General features: G+C 44.0%; 1 protein-coding gene across 1 annotated transcript in view; it reads left to right on the forward strand.

Annotated features, from left to right (window-relative positions):
- The first annotated feature begins 1,561 nt into the window (after window positions 1–1,561).
- Window positions 1,562–26,315, forward strand: part of SEC16B (SEC16 homolog B, endoplasmic reticulum export factor) — a 312,561-nt gene continuing 287,807 nt past the window's right edge. Inside the window, exons 1-3 of the mRNA XM_089676327.1 lie at window positions 1,562–1,795; window positions 19,003–19,173; window positions 23,813–24,134. Coding sequence (XP_089532453.1) covers window positions 23,842–24,134 — 293 coding nt within the window. The 5' untranslated portion in view covers window positions 1,562–1,795; window positions 19,003–19,173; window positions 23,813–23,841. The remainder of the gene's footprint in view (window positions 1,796–19,002; window positions 19,174–23,812; window positions 24,135–26,315) is intronic.

Here is a 26,315-nt window from a genome sequence, read left to right on the forward strand (position 1 = left end):
AAGCAGGAACTGAAGACAGTTGCAGTAGAGGCCTGGCAGAGCATCACCAGGGATGAAACCCAGCGTCTGGTGATGTCTATGCGTTCCAGACTTCAGGCTGTAATTGACTGCAAAGGATTTGCAACCAAGTATTAAAAAGTGAAAGTTTGATTTATGATTATTATTCTGTCACATTACTTTTGGTCCCTTAACAAGTGGGAGGCACTTATGCAAGCTGTTGTAATTCCTACACCGTTCACCTGATTTGGATGTAAATACCCTCAAATTAAAGCTGAGTCTGCAGTTAAAACACATCTTGTTTGTTTAATTTCAAATCCATTGTGGTGATGTATAGAGCCAAAAATGTTAGAATTGTGTCGATGTCCCAATATTTATGGACCTGACTGTATATACCATAGTTTGTAGACACTTTCACACAAAGCAATCAATATACACTTATTGAGATTTTTTTTTACCAAAGACTTGTAGCAGAATACATTTTAGCATACATTTATTACTAACTTTAAGTTTATTGGATATTTTTTTTATAACCAAAAGTGAAAATTTATTTATTTTTTACACATTTTGTGGTCTTTTTTTGTTTATAGCGCAAACATTAAAAACCGAGGTGATCAAATACCACCAAAAGAAAGCTCTAATTGTGTTAAAAAAGGACATATTTCCTTTGGGTACAGCATTGCACGACCATGCAATTACCAGTTGAACTAGCGCAGTGCTGAACAGCAAAAAATGGCCGGGTCAGGAAGGGGGTAAACTCTCATGAGGACAAGTGGTTAAAGCGGAGTTCCACTCACCCTGTCAAAAAATAAAAGTCAGCAGCTACAAAAACTGTAGCTGTGGACTTTTAAAAAACGGCCACTTACCTGTCCCTCGGTCCCGTGGTGTGTCCCCCGCAGCTCGTTTCACCGGCCGTCCTGTATTCCAGGAGGCCGGCATCTTCAGTATGGGCACCCGACTGTGATAGCTTGCGGCTTCACAGACGGGTACCCACTGCGCATGTGCGTGTAGCACTGCGCTTCATGAATGGTCCTGAAGTCTCCTCGGATCTGTCAAGTGTCCCAAAAGACTACAGGGTGGGAGGGAGGACACCTTCCGTTTCCGATCGCCTAGGCGATTGCAGCAGAAGTGGGAACGGGTACCTGTCAAATTCGGGTACCTGCTCCCCCCTCACCCCCCAAAGGTGCCAATACTTAATGGGGTGCGGGGGAGCAGTCCTTAAAGCAGAACTTCCCCTTTTGGGTGGAGCTCCACTTTAAGGTGGAATGTATGTTCTATGCTAAAGATCTTTATTATTTTCAAGTTGTTACGGATATAGTTCCATTTTTTAAGAATCTAATGAAATGTGCTCTTTATATTGTCAGTGTCATATTACTACACAATGGTATCTAATAAAACATTCAGCTTGGAATTGTCACTGAAATAGTATCATTTTTGTGACCTTCCCAATATGGAGCCTCAAATCCTTCAGAGTGCAACTTAGAATCATGTCCGTGTGGAATCAAAGTCTGGCAGTGAAAGGTTCCTGCTGATGACGTGGCACGGAGGTGGCCGGCAGAGGAGGGAGCGGCGCTGTGCTGATAACAGGTACCTGGTGCCTGATGCTGCGAGGATTGGCTCAGCTGTGTGCTGGCCGGGGACGTGTGATAGGCTGCCCCCCAGCGGCCACATTGCGGTGCAGCGGTGGCTCCGCTGGGATATCGGTGAAGGGAGATCAGTGGCAACGCTGATGATGGACACAGGGAAAGGGACAGTGGGGAGATAACAAGAGAAAGAAGGGGAAAATAGCATTTTGTTGGTAAATTATTATTATTATACATTAATATACAGGAATATATATATATATGTTTATAGTTCTATGTTTATATGTTTAGGATATTTGTATTGCTTTAGTGAAACACTTTTTAGCTCATTTGAACCCAAGCTGTGACGGTTGGGATCCCTACAGGACAAACATGGGGCTCATTGGGGTCCATTCACACTAAAATGCAAATAGGAAACCTGCCTGCAGTGCATTGCATTTCAGCGCGTTTCCATGAGCCTTTCTGTGTGTTTTATGCATGCTTTTCTACCTTTATTTTAAACTCCTGTTTCCTCTGACCTACTGCTGTGGGTGCGCTTTGATGCACGCGAATTCACGCTGACTTGTGCTAAAATGCATTGAAAATGCATGTACATTCCCATGCATTTTAGTCTTAACGCGTTGATCTGTGTTTTAGTGCGCTTGTAAAATGCAACTCCACACAGACACAGAAAATCAATTGCTTCATATGTGTCCTGTTCACACTACGCCACCGCATTGACCTGCATTGTGTTACATTGCGTCAAAATGCATAGTTGTTGCAATTTAATACAACGCAGGTCAATGAGGCATTGTAATGTGAACAGAACACACACATACACTATATTGCCAAAAGTATTGGGCCAGCCCTCCAAATCATTGGATTCAGGTGTTCCTATCACCTCCATGGCCACAGATGTATAAAATCAAGCACCTACCGGTAGTCATGCAGACTGCTTCTACAAACATTTGTGAAAGAATGGGTCGCTCTCAGGAGCTCAGTGACTCCAAGCGTGGTGCCATGATAGGTGGCCACCTGTGCAATAAGTCCATCCGTGAAATTTCCTGGCTACTAAATATTCTACAGTCAACTGTTAGTGGTATTATAACAAAGTGGAAGCAACTGGGAAAAACAGCAACTCAGCCACGAAGTGGTAGTCCACGTAAAATGACAGAGCGGGGTCAGCGCATGCTGAAGCGCACAGTGAACAGAAGTCACCAACTGCCTACAGAGTCAATAGCTAAAGACCTCCAAACTTCATGTGGCCTTCAGATTAGCACAACAACAGTGCATAGAGAGCTTCATGGAATGGGTTTCCATGACCGAGCATCTGCATCCAAGCCTTACATCACCAAGTGCAATGCAAAGCGTCGGATGCAGTGGTGTAAAGCACGCTGCCACTGGCCTCTAGAGTCTTGTGGAGACGTGTTCTCTGGAATGACCAATCACGCTTCTCTGTCTGGCAATCCAATGGACATGTCTGGGTTTGGCAGTTGCCTGGAGAACAGTACTTGCCTGACCACATTGTTCCAAGTGTAGTTTGGTGGAGGGGGGATTATGGTGTGGGGCTGTTCTTCCAGAGTTGGGCTTGGCCCCTTAGTTCCAGTGAAGGGAACTCTTAAGACATCAGCATACCAAGACATTTTGGACAATTTCATGCTCCCACCTTTGTGGGAACAGTTTGGGGATGAACCCTCCCTGTTCCAACATGACTGCACACCAGTGCACAAAACAAGGTCCATAAAGACATGGATGAGCCAGTTTGGGGTGGAGGAACTTGACTGGCCTGCACAGAGTCCTGAACTCAACCTGATAGAACACCTTTAGGATGAATTAGAGTGGAGACTGCGAGCCAGGCCTTCTCGTCTGACATCAGTGCCTGACCTCACAAATGCTCTTCTGGAATAATGGTGAACATGTGGTAAAATGTCTATCACCGAAGGGACACAGGAAATAATTGTTTCTTATGTGTCCCATTCACACTGCAATGCAACCTAGCACTGCGCTGCAGCATCCTACAATACACAGCATGCTGCGGTAGCAGACATGCTGCATTTTATTGTAGCGCACTGGCCCGAATCACATTGCAGTGTTAGGCAGCCCAGTGCATTGCGCCACCCGATATTGCAGTTAATGAAGTGTATGTTTTGTACACTTCAAATAAAGTTTATACAAAAAAAGGAACTGAATCACACACCACACTGCCCCCTAGTGCAGCTGGCAGTGGAGAGCTGACACAGCAGTAAAGCACTGCAGCAGCTCTGCTTACAGTGTGAATTCACACTTAGGTTATGTTCACACTAGCGTTTTTAACGCTTCTCAAACGCCTATGAAAATTCTGCACATGGCAGCACACAGTGCTGTTCACACTGAAGTGTTAGCATCACTTTGCGGCAACACTGATGCCTCATGTGGAGTCAGAAGGAGTTGAAGCCTCCCATTCAAGTCTATGGTGCCTGGCAGGCGTTTGTGACGCAGTTGTGAGGCGTTTGCGGAGCGTTAATACCATTAAACTTCATTATAGGCGTTTGTGGTGCGGTTTTAATGCTTGGCAAACGCCTATCAAATGCCTCAAAACTGCGCATAGGGCGTTTGGGGAGTGTTTGAGGAATGTAAAAAAATGCTTCCCAAATGCCTAACGCCTGTCAAACGCTATAGGGGCATTTGGCAAGAGTTAGAAATAAAGTCTAGTGTGAACGAGCCCTTAGACCAGCAATGGGCAAACTACGGCCTGGCGGACCTTTTAATCCGGCCCGCGGAGCCTGATACTGTCAGGATGGCTGTCAGGATGTGTGTAGGCGGGGCAGCGTGACGAACGTGAGGGGAGCTAGGCTCCTCTCACAGTCCGCCCTGAAGACCGGTGTAGCATGAAAATCTGTCTCCTATGAGGATCTGTCCCCCTCGACGTATCTGCGCATGTGCCGGAGATCGCCGATCGGCTGCTAATGCCTGAAACTGGCACATGCGCAGATACGTCGAGGGGGACAGATCCTCATAGGAGACAGATTTTCATGCTACACCGGAACAGCGCGGGAACACGGCGAGAGGAACGCGCGGAGCAAAGGTAAGTGAATTGACACAGGGGGGACTTGGGGACTTAATATGGGGGATGAATTAATATGGGGAATTAATTACTATAGGGGGGATGAATTACTATGGGGGATGAATTACTATATGGGGGATGAATTACTATGGGGGATGAATTACTATATGGGGGATGAATTACTATGGGGGATGAATTACTATGGGGGATGAATTACTATATGGGGGATGAATTACTATGGGGGATGAATTACTATGGGGGATGAATTACTATAGGGGGGATGAATTACTATATGGGGGGATGAATTACTATGGGGGATTAATTACTATATGGGGGATGAATTACTATATGGGGGATGAATTACTATATGGGGGATGAATTACTTTATGGGGGATGAATTACTATATGGGGGATGAATTACTATATGGGGATGAATTACTATGGGGGATGAATTACTATATGGGGGATGAATTACTATGGGGGATGAATTACTATGGGGGATGAATTACTATATGGGGGATGAATTACTATATGGGGGATAAATTACTATGGGGGATGAATTACTATAAGGGGGATGAATTACTATGGAGGATGAATTACTATATGGGGGATGAATTACTATGGGGGATGAATTACTATAGGGGGGATGAATTACTATATGGGGGATGAATTACTATATGGGGGATGAATTACTATGGGGGATGAATTACTATATGGGGGATTAATTACTATATGGGGGATGAATTACTATGCTTACTACAGTCATGGCCGAAATTGTTGGCACCCTTGATATTTTTCCTGAAAATCAAGTATTTCACACAAAAAAGGTATTGCATTAACACATGTTTTGCTATACACATGTTTATTCCCTTTGTATGTATTGGAACAAATATAAAACAGAGGCAGAAAAGCAAATATGACATAATGTCACACAAAACCCCAAAAATGGGCTGGACAAAAGTATTGGCACCCTTAACTTAATATTTGGTTGCACACCCTTTGGAAAACATAACTGAAATCAGTCGCTTCCTATAACCATCAATAAGCTTCTGACACCTCTCACCCGGAATTTTGGACCACTCTTCCTTTGCAAACAGCTCCAGGTCTCTCTTATTGGAAGGACACCTTTTCCCAACAGCAATTTTAAGATCTCTCCACAGGTGTTCAATGGGATTTAGATCTGGGCTCATTGCTGGCCACTTCAGAACTCTCCAGCGCTTCTTTGCCATCCATTTCTGAGTGCTTTTTGACGTATGTTTGGGGTCATTGTCCTGCTGGAAGACCCAGGATCTTGGACGCAAACCCAGCTTTCTGACACTGGGCCCTACAGTGCGACCCAAAATCCTTTGGTAATCCTCAGATTTCATGATGCCTTGCACACAGTCAAGGCACCCAGTGCCAGAGGCAGCAAAACAACCCCAAAACATCATTGAACCTCCACCATATTTTACCGTAGGTACTGTGTTTTGTTCTTTGTAGGCCTCATTCCGTTTTCGGTAAACAGTAGAATGATGTGCTTTACCGAAAAGCTCTATCTTGGTCTCATCTGTCCACAAGACGTTTTCCCAGAAGGCTTTTGGCTTACTCAAGTACATTTTGGCAAACTGTAGTCTTGCTTTTTTATGTCTCTGTGTCAGCAGTGGGGTCCTCCTGGGTCTCCTGCCATAGCGTTTCATTTCATTTAAATGTCGACGGATAGTTCGCGCTGACACTGATGCTCCCTGAGCCTGCAGGACAGCTTGAATGTCTTTGGAACATGTTTGGGGCTGCTTATCCACCATCCGGACTATTCTGCGTTGCAATCTTTCATCAATTTTCCTCATCCGTCCACGACCAGGGAGATTAGCTACAGTGCCATGGGTTGCAAACTTCTTGATAATGTTGCGCACTGTGGACAAAGGCAAATCTAGTTCTCTGGAGATGGACTTGTAACCTTGAGATTGTTGATATTTTGCCACAATTTTGGTTCTCAGGTCCTCAGACAGTTCTCGTCTCCTCTTTCTGTTGTCCATGCTTAGTGTGGCACAGACAGACACACAATGCAAAGGTTAAGTGAACGTCTCTCCTTTTTATCTGCTTTCAGGTGTGATTTCTATATTGCCCACACCTGTTACTTGCCCCAGGTGAGTTTACAGGAGCATCACATGCTTGTAACATTCTTATTTATCCGCAGTTGTGAAAGGGTGCCAATACTTTTGTCCAGCCCATTTTTGGAGGTTTGTGTGACATTATGTCGAATTTGCTTTCTTTCCTCCCTTTTTTTGTTTTGTCCCAATACACACAAAGGGAATAAACATGTGTATAGCAAAACATGTGTTAATGCAATACGTTTCGTGAGAAATACATGATTTCCTGGAGAAATATCAAGGGTGCCAACAATTTCGGCCATGACTGTATGGGGGAATATTACTATACTTACTATGGATGACACATACACATCATTCATCTACTCTTGGTCCGGCCCCCGGGTCCAATATATGAACCCATTGCGGCCCTCAAGTCAAAAAGTTTGCCCACCCCTGCCTTAGACACATCTCTGTGCGTTGCGGCATGTTGTACAAAATGGCACTGCTATGGAACTCATACAAACAGTGTTCTGGTGTGAACATATTGGTTTCTGGGTGTCATTGCAGTTACCTGCATTTTTCCATGTAGAACATGCAGGTAACTGCAGTTAGTGTGAATGGGCTCTCAGGGACTGTTCACACTAGAATATGGTGTGCGGGAAACCCTTGTTCCGTGTGCGTTTCCTGGACCACATTGAAAATGCTTTGCATTTGTGATCTGCAGGGGGTGTTAATATTAAGTTAACAACACCCCAAATGTAGGTTGGAAATGCAGTGCGTTTGCCTGCATTGGACCACATGGTACAGAAATACTATGCAGTCTGATTGCAGTGAGTTTCCAGAAGTATTGCATTACTTTTGGTGCAGTGGGATTTCAGCTTATTCAAAATGAATAGGTTCAAATTGTACTGCACTGAATGGCAGGTTGTTGCTGTTCCTGTGCGATTCCCGGTGTGGACTGGGTTGACAAGTGCATAGAGGTGTGCTTTTTGGAACATGAGCTCCCATTTACACCTCTGTGTCTTAGCATGTGCGTCAGAACGCAGAACAGATGTGTCATAGGAATGCATTACCCAATGAGGCCATTTACAGCTATGTGCGGTGTTTTTTACCCCCGGTTCACATATATGCGGCTGTGCGGGCTGCGTTTTGGGCGGGCACGAGAGCCCATTCATTTGAATGGACTCCCGTGCCCCGTGACACGCAGGGAAGAAGTCCCTGCACTTCTTTATGAAAACGCAGCCCGCACCGGAACCTCAGTTCACAGTACGGTTGTGTTTTCCAGTGCGGGCGGCGTGCCATTAGAACTAATGGCACCCGCCCGCGGGTCTGCATTTCTCTGTGCGGGTGGTGTGGCTGCATGGATTTTTGTGCGGATCCACAGCGGCACCACCAAATGTGACATGTCCTTGTGAGGCCCAGTGAAGTCTGCGGCAATGTGTGAAAACCCATGTATAGTGCATATTAATGCATTGCCAGTCCCTGGAAGTAGATCCTTCCAAAGTCTATAACAATGGTGTCACTGCAGGAAATCAGTCTTCATTAGCCAAACCAAAAACAACTGATGCAATTAAATGTGTACTAATGCATAAAAAAGCAACACATAATGAAAACACATGTTCATGCACTAAAGTTGATGTAACAAAACACCCTAAGACCTCACTATAAAAAAAAAAAAGAAAAAACAAACAAAAAACCACAACAGATAAAAGACACAGATGGATATGAACCTGGCTTGAGGCCATTGTGTTGTCATGCATCAAAGAACACTTCCTTTGGCCACTGCCTAGTGTTTTTGACATACAGGTTCAATGCATTTTTAAATTTAGGATATGGAGGGCATTTATTTATTTATTTCAGGTACTTATATAGCACCATCATTTTATGCAGTGCTTTACATATATATATTGTACATTCACATCAGTCCCTGACCCTCAAGGGGTGTACAATCTAAGGTCCCTAACTCACATTCATACATACACATACTAGGGTCAATTTAGACAGGAGCCAGTTAACCTCCCAGCATGTCTTTGGAGTGTGGGAGGAAACTGGAGTACCTGGAGGAAACCCATGCAGGCACAGAGAGAACATGCAAACTCCAGGCAGGTGGTGCCTTGACTGGGATGCAAACCAACGACCTCTAGTGCTGCCAGGTGGAGGTGCTAACCATTTAGCCACTGTGCTGCCCACATAGGTTAACAACCATTGATCAAGGCTTGTTAATACCTGTTACCAGCATCACAATGCATGTTATATGCATTGCCATTGCCTTCTATGGGCCTCCAAATGCAGACGTTTCATTTTTAAGAATGTGCTAGAGCGCTGAGATGGGATCAATCTTGGAAGGGATTCAGTAAAGTTACTGCACAACTTTTCTGGTGTTAGGCTCTGTTCACTCGGGACCAACACTTGCTGCAACCACCCGCACACAAAACGCAGGACTTGCAGGCGGGTGCCATTAATTTTACTGGCACTCCGCCCACACTGGAAATCACGCCTGCACTGGGAACCCAGTGTGGGATGCAATTTCTGAAAAGGTGCAGGGTCCTTTTCCCTGCGTTTTGCGAGACATGGCAGCGCATCCAAATGAATAGGCTGCTGTGCCTGTGAAAACGCAGCCCATACAACACGCAAAGGTGTGAAGGCTAGGCTTAATCCCCTTGGTAAAGTGGAAGTAATGACAACACCTAACTAAATCATAACCTACTCTCCGCCACATTCTAGGCCTAATCTATCTATCCCTGTAAAGAATAAAATCGCTATACAGTACTTACCTATTCTGCATCTGCTCTGGTCTGGTCTCCAGCAGTTCTCTCTGTGTGCAGGAAACAGCTGGCAATGGCTGGGAAATGCCTTTGAAGTGATGCCACCCATAGACTTACTATGTGATTTCCATTGTCGGCTTCCTCTCCTGCACACTCCTACACGTTGAAGCTGCCTCCGACAGCTCAGCATGGGACCGAACCAGAGAAGATGCAGAATAGGTAAGTATAGCAATTTTTTCCCTTACAGGGCTAGATAGATTAGGCTTAGAATGTGGCTGAGAGTGGGTTTAGAGGTAGTTAGGTTTTGCCTTTACTTCCACTTTAACCGCTTTCCCACCGCCCTATAGCAGATATACTGCTACTGGGCGGCAGGGGTCGCCAGGGGTGCGCAAAATCACATGTGAATATATACGTGCTTTTGCAGTGGGTGTGTGCGCCCTATTCGTGCCGCTATTCGGTGATTACTTGCCAGCACCTGGTGATCGCCGACCATTACTGACGAAGGGAGAGAACTGTATGTAAACAATCCTGCACACTGCTTTGTATGGCTGTGCATAGCAGAGCCATACAAAGCAGTGTGCTTACAGTTGAAAGCACTAACACAGCACACAGTAAGGCTCAATGTACACGGGACACTTCTGAACGATGGAAACTGACTGCTGGAAAACATAGGTAAAAAAAGTCTGTTTAGCCATGTTTGCATACCGCGTTTATGCACGTTTATGAGCGTTTGCGTTTAGAAGCATTTTTTAAAGATAACCTCAGGAGACCTTCCAAAATGCCCAGTATGCACTGAAACACAGTAAAAATTTAACTATTTCAGACATTTTTATGAGCGTTTGCGTTTGCGTTTAGAAGCGTTTTTTAAAGATAACCTCAGGAGACCTTCCAAAATGCCCAGAATGCACTGAAACACAGGAGACCTTCCAAAATGCCCAGAATGCACTGAAACACAGTAAAAATGTAACTATTTCAGACATTTTGAGAGAACTAGAGAGAGCAGAAGCAGAGAGAGCAGTTTGTTGAGATTAGCTGTCTTTTTTTTTTTTTTTTTTTGTAGTGTTTGGATGTGTTCCAGCTCATTTCTGTGCAAAAAATTTAAAACGCACAGGTGATCAAATACCACCGAAAGAAAGCTCTATTCATTGGGAGAAAGGGATGTAAATTTAATTTGGGTGCAGTGACCGCGCATTTGTCAGTTAAAATAACGCAGCACCGTAACTCAAAAAATGGCCTGGTCAGGAAGGGGGGTAAATCCTCTGAAAGGTAAATGGTTAACCTCTTCACGCCGACCGCACACAAATGTGCGGCCTCCCGGTGTCTGGGCCTAGACGCTGAGCGGCTGCACATTTGCGTTCTATTAAAAAAGGACATATGTGCCGAGAGCGCATGCCCTGCGCGCTCCCAGCACACATAATAATCGCTGAAAGGTCCCGATCTCCTCTTTTGATCGGGACCTTTACCGATCATGTGACCGGTGTGACGGCGCGTCAAGGCGGTCACATGACCCTAAACCCCGCCCCACCTCCTGCCTTCTGGAACCCTTAAAGGGCCGGGAGGTGCCGGCGTGAAGGGTTAAATGTATTGCAGCGAATTCATGAAGCATTTGTAACACTGTTGGTTCTGACAGCAACTTGTGCACCAAATTCCAGTAGTCATAAAATGCTTCACTTTTTACACTGTGGCAAAACAAATGCACTAAGTTCAAAATAAAGTACCGGCACTTCTTACCTTTTGACCACTTTTAGAATGCACGAGAAACACTTTCACAAAATCTGTCTGTGCCAGTCATTAATTCCCGGGACTATCTTCATTATGGAGAACGACAACACATGCATTGTAATGCATTGGCATGAATGCGTAAGCCTTCGTTTTCACACGTGACTCTTTATGAAGAGTGCTCTTCAGAGAGCATCTGACATCATTTGACAGGCGGTGAGGAAGTGTTGTATTGCCTCCTTACAGCCTGTTTTAACCTTCTAAATTCCAGACTACCAATGCACGCAGTTGCAGTGCGGCCCCTTTCACTTGAATGGGACCCACACATAGTTACATAGTCTGGCTGAAAAAAGACAAAAGTCCATCCAGTTCCACCATTAAAAAATAAAAAAATGTTATAATCCTTTACCCTAGGTTCACATCTGTGCGGGTGGTGCCACTGTGGATCCACACGAAAATCCGTGCAGCCACACCACCCGCACAGAGAAATGCGGACCCGCTGGCGGGTGCCATTACTTCTAACAGTATGTAGCCCGCACTGGAAACCGCAAACGTACTGGGAACCGAGGTTCCCATGCGGGCTGCGTTTTCCAAAGACGTGCAGGGACTTCTTCCCTGTGTGTCACGGGCACAGGAGTCCATTCAAATGAATGGGTTCTCATGCCCTTGCAAAACACGGCCCTCACGGCCACATATATGTGTACCGGGGGTCACCCACAGTTGATCCAGATCCACATGGCGAGTGATAGCAACCAGCTGAACACAACAGGAAGTCTAATTTTTGTTGCAGCCACAAAGTAAATCATCATGGCTGGGGCATGTGTACACCTCTGACCGCTGCCTTTCCAGCTAAAGGGTATTGGTTGAAGGGTGGTAAAAGCTTGGTTCATTTGCATAGTTTTACAGAGTGCCTCCTTATATATTACAAAGTTGCTTTAACACTAAGACAGAAGGTGATAGGAATTGGAGGTGAAGGGAAATGATCTATTGGGGACACTGGATCTGGGGGAAAGCTGTCTAAGGGCTCCTTCACATGAACCTGCAGGCCAAAATCTGTGTGCACTGCTGTAGGAGTGGTGAGGGGCGGTAAATTGCATTGTTATGATGCCTCCCGCTGTTTATTTATTTTTTATCAATGTGTAACTAAAAAAATTTTTCTAGATAGAGTGGAGAGGGATTAGAACTTCTGTCGGGTCTTTATTGCGGTCTGTGCCCCCTTTGGTGAGACTCACCCTATCAATCTCACAGTGTATGAACATCCAGTCTTAAACGAACCTTCGGGCTAGGTTCACACTAATGCGGTATATCGCATGTGATTCGCACAGGAACCGCACCGCATTCCTGTGCAAATCACATGCAAATTGTGTGCGGTGCGATTGGAGCCATACATTATGTATGGCTCAGATTGCACCGTATCTGCACCAAAAAGGTGCAGGACCCTTTTTTTGGTCCGCATTAGAATTGGATCGCGTGGGTATTCACACCTATGCGATCCGATTCTTCACATCACACCGCATTTGCAGATCAATTTCGGGGTGTTGTTAACTTAACATACACACCCGCAGCGGTTCGCATGATTGGGGTAGGATTCTGATGCGGTGCAGAATTCGCACAGAAAATGCTGCGAATTCCAGACCGCATCAGTGTGAACCAGGGCTCACACTCTTCTTCTATATTGAACTTTTTTTTTGGAGGGGGGTGAAGTGATTTTTCTTCAGGACCCGGACTTGCACCTCCTGTTTTCTCATCTCGGTGTGGATGTCCTCACCCCCCACGTGCAAAGTTTCTTGGGATACCAGCATCACATATTCCGGGGACTTCAGGTCAATCTGTGCTGCAGTGCACATGTGCCGGTCTAGGCATGTCATCAGAGGCCAGCTCAAAAAACAGAAAGAGATATCAGTACAGGGCCGGGAGTGCAGAGACAGAGTGGCGGTCTACTGCAGATAACGCTTGATTTGCAGGGTGGGTGAATAACTTTTTTGTGGATAACCTAGCAGATAATGTAAGAGGGCTAAAAAAAGAGGGGGGAGGTATGAAGTTCCTCTTTAAACAAAGCAGTATAATCCCAAAAGCAAACATTTATTATATTGCAGTTTACCAGTTCTTAGTGATTGCATTAGTTTTCTTTTTTCAGCTTTTTCTTTATTTTCACCTGATGATCTGGCCAGAGAGGTTTGAGCGCCCATTAAAGGATAAGGTCACCTTTTAGACAAAAATAATAAATGCACTTTTTTTTGCAGGTGAATGTGCATTTATTCTTTTTGGTTACAGGAGCCTGGAAAGCATTGCACCAGTGATCAGTAGATCACTGGTGCCATGCAGGTCTCCTGCAGACCTGTCAGAATATCTGCTTGCCATACGGGATGTAGAGCCAAGCAGATATACTGACTGGAAGCTTCAATGAACTACCATGGCGCTCCACAGCGTCTTGGTAGTTCATTGTAAGCTACAAGTTGACAGCCGCTAAGGCTGCCGGGACTTGCAGTTCATTCTTTCATGAATGCTGCGGCTCCGCACGGCTGTTTTCAAATTTGACAGATAGTACAGGGAGACTTCACTCCTTACTGTCTGTCAAAGGCCGGGGGGGGGGGAGGCTTGGGGTGTATGGGTTCTATGCTACAAACGGGTGGAACATGTAACATGTTCCCAAAGGTGAACTGATCCTTTATCATACCTACATTAAGATGCGTTAACAGTATGTATTTTCATCTAGTAATCCAGCCAGTAAGTCTGTTGATTTTCCAAAGAACAAGCTCTCCAGCAAAATGTTTCAGAGATGAGGCAAACCATTTAAAGGATAGGTTCACCTTTGGAACATGTTACATGTTCCACCCATTTTTAGGGTGGAACATGTAACATATTTCCATAGCTGCGCCCGCTGCGCCCCCTCCCTGTGACAGATAGTACAGAGAGAAGTTTCCCCCTACTATCTGTCAGATTTGAAAACAGCGTGGCCGTGCGGGGCACCCACCCGGCTGTGTCACTCATTCACAGAGTTCTGTGAATGAGTGCCTGCAAGTCCCGACAGCCTTAGCGGCTGACGGCATGTAGTTTTCAATCACAGCTGTGGAGCACTGTGGTAGTTCATTCAAGCTTCCTGTCAGAATATCTGCTTGACTGTACATCCCATACTACTGATCGCTGGTGCAATGCTTTACAGCAGTGGTTCTCAACCTTTCTAATGCCGCGACCCCTTAATACAGTTCCTCATGTTGTGGTGACCCCCAACCATAAAATTATTTTCGTTGCTACTTCATAACTGTAATTTTGCAGTGGGAGGAGTAGTGCCATGTCACTGGTGTCAGTGGGAGGAATAGTGCCACGTCATTGGTGTCAGTGGGAGGAATAGTGCCTCATCATTGGTGTCAGTGGGAGGAATAGTGCCCCATCACTGATGTCAATGGGAGGAATAGTGCCCCATCATTGGTATCAGTGGTAGGAATAGTGCCCCATCATTGGTGTCAGTGGTAGGAATAGTGCCCCATCATTGGTGTCAGTGGTAGGAATAGTGCCCCATCATTGGTGTCAGTGGTAGGAATAGTGCCCCATCATTGGTGTCAGTGGGGGGAATAGTGCCCCATCATAGGTGTCAGTGGGGGGAATAGTGCCCCGTCATTGGTGTCAGTGGGAGGAATAGTGCCACGTCATTGGTGTCAGTGGGAGGAATAGTGCCACGTCATTGGTGTCAGTGGGAGGAATAGTGTCCCATCACTGATGTCAATGGGAGGAATAGTGCCCCATCATTGGTATCAGTGGTAGGAATAGTGCCCCCATCATTGGTGTCAGTGGTGGGAATAGTGCCCCATCATTGGTGTCAGTGGGGGGAATAGTGCCCCATCATAGGTGTCAGTGGGGGGAATAGTGCCCCATCATAGGTGTCAGTGGGGGGAATAGTGCCCCATCATAGGTGTCAGTGGGGGGAATAGTGCCCCATCATTGGTGTCAGTGGGGGGAATAGTGCCCCATCATTGGTGTCAGTGGGAGGAATAGTGCCCCATCATTGGTGTCAGTGGGAGGAATAGTGCCCCATCATTGGTGTCAGTGGGAGGAATAGTGCCCCATCATTGGTGTCAGTGGGAGGAATAGTGCCCCATCATTGGTGTCAGTGGGAGGAATAGTGCCCCATCATTGGTGTCAGTGGGAGGAATAGTGCCCCATCATTGGTGTCAGTGGGAGGAATAGTGCCCCATCATTGGTGTCAGTGGGGGGAGGAATAGTGCCCCATCATAGGTGTCAGTGGGGGGAGGAATAGTGCCCCATCGTTGGTGTCAGTGGGGGGAGGAATAGTGCCCCATCGTTGGTGTCAGTGGGGGGAGGAATAGTGCCCCATCGTTGGTGTCAGTGGGGGGAGGAATAGTGCCCCATCGTTGGTGTCAGTGGGGGGAGGAATAGTGCTCCATCGTTGGTATCAGTGGGAGGAATAGTGCCCCATCGTTGGTGTCAGTGGGGGGAGGAATAGTGCCCCATCATTGGTAATAGTGACACCAATGATTGGGCACTATTCCTCCCACTGACACCAATGATACTTACCTTGCTGACCCCTGCTCCAGCCTGGGCTCGCTCGCTCCCTCCCTCTCCCATGGTACAAACACTTACCGGTCAGATGGCTTCCTTCTCCGGCCGCTCTCCTCCTCTTCACTCGCTCGAGCTTCGCGGTGCCGCTCGGCTCCTCCTTTCCAAGCTCCACCTCCTCGCCGGTGATTGGCCGCCTGTGTGCCTCTCTTGAGCTACAGTTCCGGCGGCCAATCACCGACGCGGAAGGATTGATCCCGGGGGTGTGTCCAGATGACAGGGACGGCATGTCATCCCGCCCACACCTGGAGACGGATCAAGGAGCGGTGTCTCGGTTCCTAAGGCCATCGGAAATATGTGTTTTCCGATGGTCTTAGGCGACCCCTGGGAAAGTGTCGTTCGACCCCCAAAGGGGTCGCGACCCCCAGGTTGAGAACCGCTGCTTTACAGGCTTCTTTGGGCAAAAATAATAAATGCACATTTTTTTACCTGCAAAAAAATGTGCATTTATTATTTTTGTCCAAAAGGTGAACTTATCCTTTAACACTGGCAAGGGTGCTTACAATGATCAGCTTTTATTTATTGATGCAAAACCTTTATCTCAAAAGGCAAAAACATTTTTGCTGTTACTGATTATAAAGTTTGGCTTCAATTTGTTAGTGTATCTAAATCTGATAGTCAATCTCCTCCCAGGCTGACAATGCTGCTGTCCAAAGGTGCCCCCTGTGCTCCTTCATCAAGAGTGGAGGCACTCTAAGCCCTCATTCACACGGGGCGTTTTGATAACGCTGGTAACGTTAGATGTGTTAAGTCATGTTAAAAACGTGAGTTTTTCAGCTTTTTTTTAGCATTTTTGCATTAGCGTTTAGCGGTGTTTTGCTGCGATTAGCAACGTTTTCCCACATTTTTCCGCGTTTGTGTTTTTTAGCGTTTTTTTTACAAAAAAAAAATTTTTTGGGTCAAAAAAATGTCCAGATACGCCAGTTTGTGATGTTTTGCCCTGTTTTTCTGCGTTAGAGCGTTTTTACAGCTAAAAAACTCCTCTAGAAACACACTAGTCCTGGGTTTTTTTTCCAGCCAACGTTGATTACAGTCTATGTGTGCATGGACACATAGGATAACATGCTGGGGGGTTTACTGGCTGTAGAAAAAACCGTCAAAAGCCAAAAACTGCAGCTGTAAAAATGTCCCGTGTACATGAGGGCTAATACAAGAGGGGTGTTACTGGCCAGATTACCAGGTGAAAATAGAGAGGAAATAGCCTAAAAAGAAGAAAACTAATGCAGCCACCATATCTAATGATTGGTAAGCTGCAGTATATTACGCTTTTGATTTTGGGTTTAATACCGCATTAATTTCACGTGTGTGTGAGTGTGTCTATTAAGGGCTCATTCACACAAGTATCTAATATACCGCTTTTAGGTTTGTACAGCATATAGTTTTGTACATCTAAACATAGAACTATATGAGTCAATGGGCCATAAATACAGCTGTGTCTACAAAACAAATGTGCGCTGTGTTTAGCATTGGACACAGCTGGGTCCAGGGCCGTACATATCTGCAGATTATCTGAAAGTCATTAGAAGAACTGTACACATCTAAACTCAAGAACTTTAAATGTGGATTATATGCAGGATCTTCTGCTAGCTCTGCCAGCAAGAACGTGTGTTCCATGGAGAAAATAAACATATGACCGTGTGAATGTGTCCTAAACATGTTATTTCTAATAATAACATGATAGTAATAATAATTTCAAATATATAAATAAATAATAATATAAATAATGTCTTTTCTATGTTATTAGGCCCCGTGTACACGGGACACTTCTGAGCGATGGAAACTGACTGCTGGAAAACGTAGGTTAAAAAAACGTATGTTTAGCCACGTTTGCATACCGTGTTTATGCGCATTTATGAGCGTTTGCGTTTAGAAGCGTTTTTTAAAGATAACCTCAGGAGACCTCCCGAAATGCCCAGAATGCACTGAAAAACATTTAAAAAATTAACTATTTCAGACATTTTTACAGAAATAGAGAGAGCAGAAGCAGAGAGAGCAGTATTTGTTGAGATTAGCTGTCTTTTTTTTTTGTGGTGTTTGGATGTGTTCAAGCTCATTTCTGTGCAGAAATTATTTCAGCAATGTCTAACATATTTTCTTTAATGCGAAACCTCAAAGTATGATGTACCGGGTCCATTTGAGCACTGGGAAAACGCTTTACATGCATTTTTCATCATGAAAAAAGGCTCTGGACAGCATCTGGAAATGGAAGAGTTAAAAAATTTCCCAAACACTTATAAACGCTGTTAGCCGCGTTTACAAGCATTTCCAGGCAGTGGGTGTGCGCGCCCTGTTCGTGCCACTATTTGGCGATTACTTACCAGCACCTGGTGATCACCGACCATTACCGACGAAGGGAGAGAACTGTATGTAAACAATACAGTTCTCTCCCCTGTCGGCTCCTGCACGCTGCTTTGTATGGCTGTGCATAGCAGAGCCATACAAAGCAGTGTGCTTACAGTTGAAAGCACTAACACAGCACACAGTAAGGCTCCATGTACACGGGACACTTCTGAACGATGGAAACTGACTGCTGGAAAACGTAGGTAAAAAAAAGTCTGTTTAGCCATGTTTGCATACCGCGTTTATGAGCGTTTGTGTTTAGAAGCGTTTTTTAAAGATAACCTCAGGAGACCTTCCAAAATGCCCAGAATGCACTGAAACACAGTAAAAATGTAACTATTTCAGACATTTTGAGAGAAATAGAGAGAGCAGAAGCAGAGAGAGCAGTATTTGTTGAGATTAGCTGTCTTTTTTTCTTTTTTTTTTGTGGTGTTTGGATGTGTTCCAGCTCATTTCTGTGAAGAAATTATTGCAGCAATGTCTAACATATTTTCTTTCATGCGAAACTTCAAAGTATGGTGTACCAGGTCCATTTGAGTACTGGGAAAACGCTTTGCATGCATATTTCATGATGAAAAAAGGCTCTTGACAGCATCTGGAAATGGAAGAGTTAAAAAAAAAATTCTAAACGCAAACGTTTAGAAACGCGGTTAGCCGCGTTTACAAGCGTTTGAAACGTTGATAAAATCTACTCCTAAACGCAAGTTTGGTGCATTCAAAAAAACGACTGTAAACTCAACTGCCTGTAAATGACATAGTGTACATGGACACATAGGAAAACATTAGGGAGAGTTCAGGGGCTGCTGAAAAAAACGCAGAAAAGCTCCTAAACGTGAGATTATCATCTGCAATGTACATGGAGCCTTAGGCCGGAAAGTTTTCCCATGAAACGATCAGCTTGAGTTCATTCACTCTTGTCTTTGTTTTATTTTTAGATACACACAGAGCGACCGGGGTTGTCATCATGTCGATGTACCTTGACCCCGACGTATTTGTTGTCTGCATACGGCTGTTCGTAGCTGAAGCATAAGCCTCTGGTTCATGTGGCACATGGACTTTAGCATACCTTGTGAGCAATCTCAGTCTCTCTTCTGTGACGGACACAGGTGAGCTCCCTTATGTCATATATACTGCCGTTCAGAATACATAGGTTACGGTTTTATAGATTACAGTTTTATAGGATTTTCATTTCTTTGCACATCACTTTTTAAGCCTTCCATACGGAGGTGAGACCGAGCTGTGCTTGGAGGAATTATTAGATCCAGTAACACAAGTTAAAGTGCACCTGTTGCTAACAGGTGGAGGCAGGCATTTAGTGGGCACTGGACAGAACTAATAACCGTGAAATTGCAACCCATCAATTCAGCAGGAACAATTAAACTTGCCGATGCACTTCATGAACGAGAGGTTTCTAGTGAATAGACTGGCTATGCTCCCTTGAATATGATTTAACCCGACAAAAATGGGTTTTCTTTTTGAAGATGATGGTTGCTCTGTGAATGAAATGATTTTGCCAATTTATTTGTCAGAGCTTGTACCGGGGATGTCTAAACAAAATGTGGAGCCTAAGGCAAATATGAAATGTGCATTGTATGTTGTCACTATTGTCATGAAAAGGGATAATGACAGAGTTTTGTGCTTCTGGTGTCATTACATGTCTAATGACAATCTCCGAGGCTCAGAAAATACAATGCCAACTTGTAGGATCAACAGAACGCGAAGCTTGCGCTTTTAACTCTGTGAAACCAGAATTGTACACTTTCTGCAGCGGCACTATGAGAGATCAGTACAAAAGGGAGGGTTTAATGTTAGGGAATGGTCTAAAGGTCAGGTTAATGGTAAAGGGGAGGGGGGGGTTATTTTAGCTTTAAAGGTATAGGTTACTATTGTTTTAGGGTAGCTAGTTGTGTTACATGCTGTGGGGGTATGGTTGGAGTTAAGGGCTTACTTTAGGTGATACATCTGTTCATCCAGTTCTAAGATTTACACAGCCCTGCAACACATTATAACCCTGTCTGTCATGTCAGGAGACCTAGTTTTACCTCTGCGGCAGTTAAAGCTGAACTCCAGGAGTTATCTGTATTATATACTTTCATTGGTCCAGCTTGGCATAATGTAAGTATGCATATCCTGTACCTGAGAGGCTGCTGGGGAAGCTGAAAATCACTGTAGTAGTTGGCGATACTACAGTGGTAGGGAGCGGCTTCCAATCTGCACACAGGAGGTTGCTCACTGGGCACTGCCATCATTCATAGAATGCCTTGTAGTTGTTCAATGAATACAAGACGTTCTCTGATTGGACGAGGTGAAGAGGAGAAGTGGTGACATCACAATCTCCACCTCCTCCAATTAGAGAATGTCTTGTATGCAATGAAAAAAATACAAGGTGTTCTATAAATGACTATGGTATCAAGCATGTGACCTCCTCTCTTCTGTGTGCAGAGGGGATGCCACCTTTATAGAACCTAAGCAGGACCCAGACGTTCTAGGCTATCGCTGTAGTTGCACCACCTACTACAGTGATTTTCAGCTTCCCAGCGGTCCATGAAGTAAAAGATACTCATATTTACATTGTGCCAATATAAATACACATTACAGATAATCCCTGGAGTTCAGCTTTAAGGAACAGTTACAGGTCTTGTCCCTCCCTAGCCTGTGATTGGACAGTGAAAGGAGAAGCAGCAGACTGCTTTCTCTTCCTATCAGCATGTTAGCACTGCAGCACAACTGATTTGCTCCTTATGTTGTTTCTCACTTTCCAAGTCCCTGATTAGAGAAATATGACAACAGTATGACACAGCAAATTTGAATCAAATTCAAAATAAATTTTTCTCCAAAAATAAACAGATAAATCTGATTGGATCCTATTAGTTACAACTCCAGTTCTCTGCATATTTTAAATTTACATTTTTAATGGTCTGTCCCTGCAGCAGAAACTTTTGCACCCATTGTCAATGACAATGGATGCCAACTTACAACAACCAATTTCAGACTAGGTATAATGAAAGAAGAGTGATCACTTGGGTAGCATCCAGAATGGCAGACAGTAAGGAAAGGTTTTCTGGATGAGGATGGTGTGCAACTCCGGCAATAGGAAGAGCCCAGGAAAGGAAAGTGAAAGTGAGTACATACACCAAGCTGGCCAACCCCCAGAGCAAAACACACATCCCAGCAGTTAATCACATGCTTCCCTACCAACCTACCATGTGCGCTACCAAAGGCATAACTAGAAACTTCAGGGCCCCGATGCAAGAAACCATAAAGGGCACCCCTGACCCCCAGCCAGGGTACCTCCCCCATGCTGGCGGAACTGCAGGGGTTGGCTGCAAGTACTAACTTTGAAACTCTGGTACTTCCTGGTGTCAGTATTTTTTTGTTATTTTTGTTACTTTTTTTTTTTAATTATTTACTTTTTTTTTTTTTTTAGGAGCCTTTTGGGGGTCTTTGGTGAGATATCAGGGGTCAAAACAGACCCCTGATGTTTCACCTTTGAAACAGAGAAAGGAGATTGAGAACACAGCCCTCAATCTCCATCTCTGCAGCTCTAGCTGAACAGAATAAATGGACAGGGATATCTCTGTGCAGATCTTTTCATTCATAAACTGAAGCATAGTAAACACCGTTTACTATGCCTCAGTTATGAAAGAACAAAAACCGTGATCAGTATGGATCACTGACTCTTTTAATTAAGACAAGGAAGGGGCTGGTAAATGTGTCTTTCCCTACTCTCCATCTTGACAGCATTCCCCACAGCAGCCGGCGGGAGAGGGGAGAGGGGAGAGGGAAACCCAGCAGAGCTGTGGGGGATGAGGGGGGCTGGGGGAGTACACAGGAATTCATGCCATCACAAATATAATATTCCCCCAGCTTAGACATGGATGAGGTGATGAGTGACTTTGTTTTAAACTTTACACATTGCCAACTTTAAACTTAACAAATGAACAGGTTATAATGGTTCCAGAAGTTGGCTTAACGTAGTATGAACATGGTATAAATGAAATCCATACACTGGCAGATAGAAAATAAGGTTGTCCACATCCTGGTAATAATTAAGACAAGTGCCATTAAGTCAGGAATGGGTGCTGTGGTGTTACTTACAAGTTAAGCTTCATATTGTCCTTTCCGGGCTTTAGGGTTCTACAGTTTCCTCCTCCAGGCCCCCAGGGTGAGTTCTTCTCCTTCAGAGCTTCATTCTGCTGTTCCTGCTGCTGACGAAGAACCATATTAGCTCCTCCCCTCCAAATTTGTAGGAACAGGGTTGGAACACACACCTCCTAAAGAGAGTGGCTACACTTTAGAGGGGAACATCTGCCTACATGCTTAAATTCATATTTAAAAAAATAAATAAATAAAAACACATCTTTTTGCAGGTAACAAAGTGTGCATTTATTATTTTTTTTTCTTGGAGCCTGTAAAACATTGCATCAGCAATCAGCAGATTGCGGGTGCAGTGCAGGGCTCCTGCAGACTTGTCAGTGTATCTGTCTGCTTGTACCTCATACGGACAGGCAGATACACACTGACAGGAAGAGACAATGAACTACCAGAGCACTCAACAACGCTGTGGTAGTTCATCAAGAACTACAAGCCGACAGCTGCAAAGTCTGTCAGTAATTGTTGTTTCCCGTTTAAAGAACTCACGAGTGGGCGGAGCCCCGCACAGCCATGTTTTAAAAAAAAAAAATAGTGACAGCTAGCGAGGGAGAAGATCCTCTACTTGCTGTCACTAGAGGCAGTGGCGTGGGCAGAAGCTGAGGAGTAGGAACATGTTACATGTTCCACCCTAAAAACGGGTCAAACATGTAACATGTTCTCAAAGGTGAAATTACCCTTTGTTGGCCAAACACCTATAGATTTTCTGCCCATCACAGTATGTGGGCAGGCCCTCACCGTTCTCAAGTACAATGCAGAACTGCTGGTCCTGCCTTGTATACAGTGATGTAGAAAAGCCCGACATTGGAGAAGCGGTGAGGAAAAGTAGTTTTGAGGGAGCATTCGTGCAGCTGGGAGGAAGCCTGTGTGAGTGAGGAATAAGGTATGTATTACAGTTTTTTCCCATACCCCTAGACTAAATAAGCATTTAAATTTTGCAGTGTGGGTGGCCCACAGCAAAGGGTAATTTTTTTTCTGCCATCCAGAGTTTTAAATGGGGGGCTTTAAATGTACTTTTGTATTGTTAAGTACCCTAAGTTGACTTGGTTTTAGCTTCTTGCAATCACTTGTATAGCAGAGCTCAAAAAAGGAGAGGAAAGAATGGGAGAAAATCAGATGTGCTGTTTGCAAGTGTTCTGACAAGAAAGAGAATAAGCAGAGGGATGACCATAGCAGTCCTCTGCTGCTCTTTAACTGTCCAAACTATAGAGAGAGGAGACCGATGTACAGTATTTGTTCTACACTCTAAAATGCAAAACAGAGAAAGTTGTGTCACCTGTCTGGGTGAGTTGTCTGCATTTTTTCCCTGGAGTTCAGCTTTAAAAAACATAAAATACTTGATAGATGTGGTAGTGATGACCCTCAGATTCCCCTATTTTATGAGCACAAGGCTAAAGCTGATAATTACTTATCATTTGTTCTGTGTGAACTTTGTTTTTGTTTACAATAGCAATTTAAATGTATTTTTTTTATTTATATTGGCAATAAAGCAAGATGTTCTATAAAATGCTACTTTTTTTAATTGGGCTTTTATGTGTTGAATAATTGTAGTGAGTACTGGTAAAGATTGCTATTGTCTTTTTTTTTTTTAAGTTAACCTGTAGAAGACAATTCTTGCTGCAATGGATCATGGTGCTCCTCCTTGGATTAACCAGAGCAGACCAGCTGCTGGAATGCCCCCGTGGAGTGGAATGTACCCCCCTCCTTCCCTGCATCCCTACAGGACCAACGACTATGGACATTACCAACAGTATCCCATGCAGGGTGGTCATCAAGCATGGCATGGTCAATGGATGGACTACTATTCCCAATACCCTGCTAACATACCCAGGCATGTAGAAACTAGGCGCCCAGCATCAAGGGCAGAAATTTATGAGAGGAGTGACAAGAGAGAGCCATATCTGCCTTTGTCCAGGTGAGAGACAATAGAAGCTTAAAGACATAGACCAATAACAGGAACAATTAATGAGTTTAATCAAAGAGCAAAGATGATGTTCAAAGTGCAGTAACTATACAATCACCAAATTTATGTTTATGGACGAGTATATTTAGTAATGGTTGCTGTGATTTAATATCCACTGTATATCAAAACTTTAATCTTCTAATGCTGGATTATCCATGATGCATATGTACATTGCTGATGCTGACCTGACCAAGGACTTCCTTCCCAAGTGGCCTACTGACATACAAATGCTCTCCTTATCCAAACATTGTTGGTTTAGGTGTTTGTTCTCTAGTGTCTGTAGGCACCTTAAGCCTTTAAGTGACCCTGTACTTTGCTCATTCACCGCAAAGCAACAGATTAACTAAACCTCTGCTCTCCCTTCTGCCACTAGGAATAAAGAGAAATACTTGATACTTCTGGGTATGGGGAGCACTTGATGATCTTTCTTTCTTCCCACAGTACTGCTACTTGATAATTAGCAGCTCAGACCCTCAGTACTGTCACATTCAGACAGGCGGACAGACCTTAGTCCTGTGTAAGCTCCAAGATAGCTCTTCTCTTGGATGGAATTTCTTGGGATACAGTTTTTTGGGAGATTGACAGAGCTTCTTAAAGGTAACATCAGTTTGTTTGCTAAGAAATGAACAAACACACTTGCATATGTGTGTACATATATATTATAAATATACAAAATATATATATATATATATATATATATATATATATATATATATATATATATATATATAACACACAGTGTATTAAATGTGTGTAAAATACACAGTGTGTATATATATATAATTTTTTTTTTTCGTACTGTACACATGCACCAGTGTGCGTGTGCCTTACACAACCAGTAACCTTGGTTGATAATTTGACATACAGGTGAACTGCAATGATGGAAACATTTTGGAAAGACAAGGTATGAAATTGTTCTGTTTGTTGGAACAGAGGCTAATGATTGTGTTAGACTGCTGCCTATACAGCTAGAGGGATGCTGACGGCTGCAGCATGAGCGCTGCACACATTTACAACTATTATCCCCATATCTTGTAAAGATGCTGAATTATAAAAAAAAAAGACAGAGTTATTTTTAATCTATTGATTTGTTAGTTCATCTTTTTAGGGCACATTTTATCTCTGTAAAGAACAATGTGTCCATGTAATCCTCTAGAAAACACTTGTTCTGTTAAATTAAAGGTCAGCCACAGATGCATTAAATTGTATCTGTCCATCATAAACCATGGAAGGAAGCTAGATCAGTATTTCAGAAAATCAATTCACTAGTAGCTAGTGGCACTACTGTTGCACAAGGCACATATGGCCCTTATTCAATAAAGGGTTCTTATTCCTAAGTACTTTTTCTTAAAGTTAAACACCAGGCAGATATAAAATTATTGAATATTAATGATTGCCCTGTACAGTGGACTGGAAGAGGGAATGCATCAAATAGTAGCCAAATAGGTCCTCTTAAAATGTATATGTGCTAACAAGGGAGCATGCTTAGAGGAGGAGAGAGGAGACAGTACAGCTGCATCTTAAGTATCCAATCAACAGGCTGGGGTTGTGTTGTTGATCAAGCTATGCTTGGTCAATCTGTGGACATTATAAAATACAAAATTTGGCACTTACCTAAAAGAACCAGGACCTTCACTATACAAAAATGGATCAGTTTTTGGTTCCGCACTTCACTATTAGCCTATCTCTGTAGTTGTGCAAGTTTGCTAACCAATAGTAAGACACAGAAGGTAGGGACAGATTCAGAGGTAGTAACCAGGCTGGTCAATATATCAAAGTTCTCCCAGTCTTGAAAGGTGGAAGCACAATCCTAAAACCCTTGGATACATTGAAGAGAGAAAAGGTGCAATGCACTTGGTGTGCTGCGGCTAATGATACAGGTAGCCACATCAAGCTGAATGGTGAGTATGGCCTAAAGGGATATGGTTACACAGAAAGTGAACCTACTTTCTAAATAGACCATGCCCCTGTACATTAGTGGTCTATGGATAGGTGCCCCCTTACTTTAGTGGTCAGAGGTGAAGTTTCCATTTATGTTGGTGGTTGTAGGTGAAGTGCCTCTTTACACTGAAGGTCAATTTCTCCCTTACATTAGTAGTCAATGGTAAAATTAGCCCTCATGTTGTTGGTCAG

Source organism: Staurois parvus, unplaced genomic scaffold (assembly GCF_062004578.1).
Source record: "Staurois parvus isolate SC_StPar_1 unplaced genomic scaffold, SC_StPar_1.0 ptg000166l, whole genome shotgun sequence".
In the NCBI taxonomy this organism is placed as follows: domain Eukaryota; kingdom Metazoa; phylum Chordata; class Amphibia; order Anura; family Ranidae; genus Staurois; species Staurois parvus.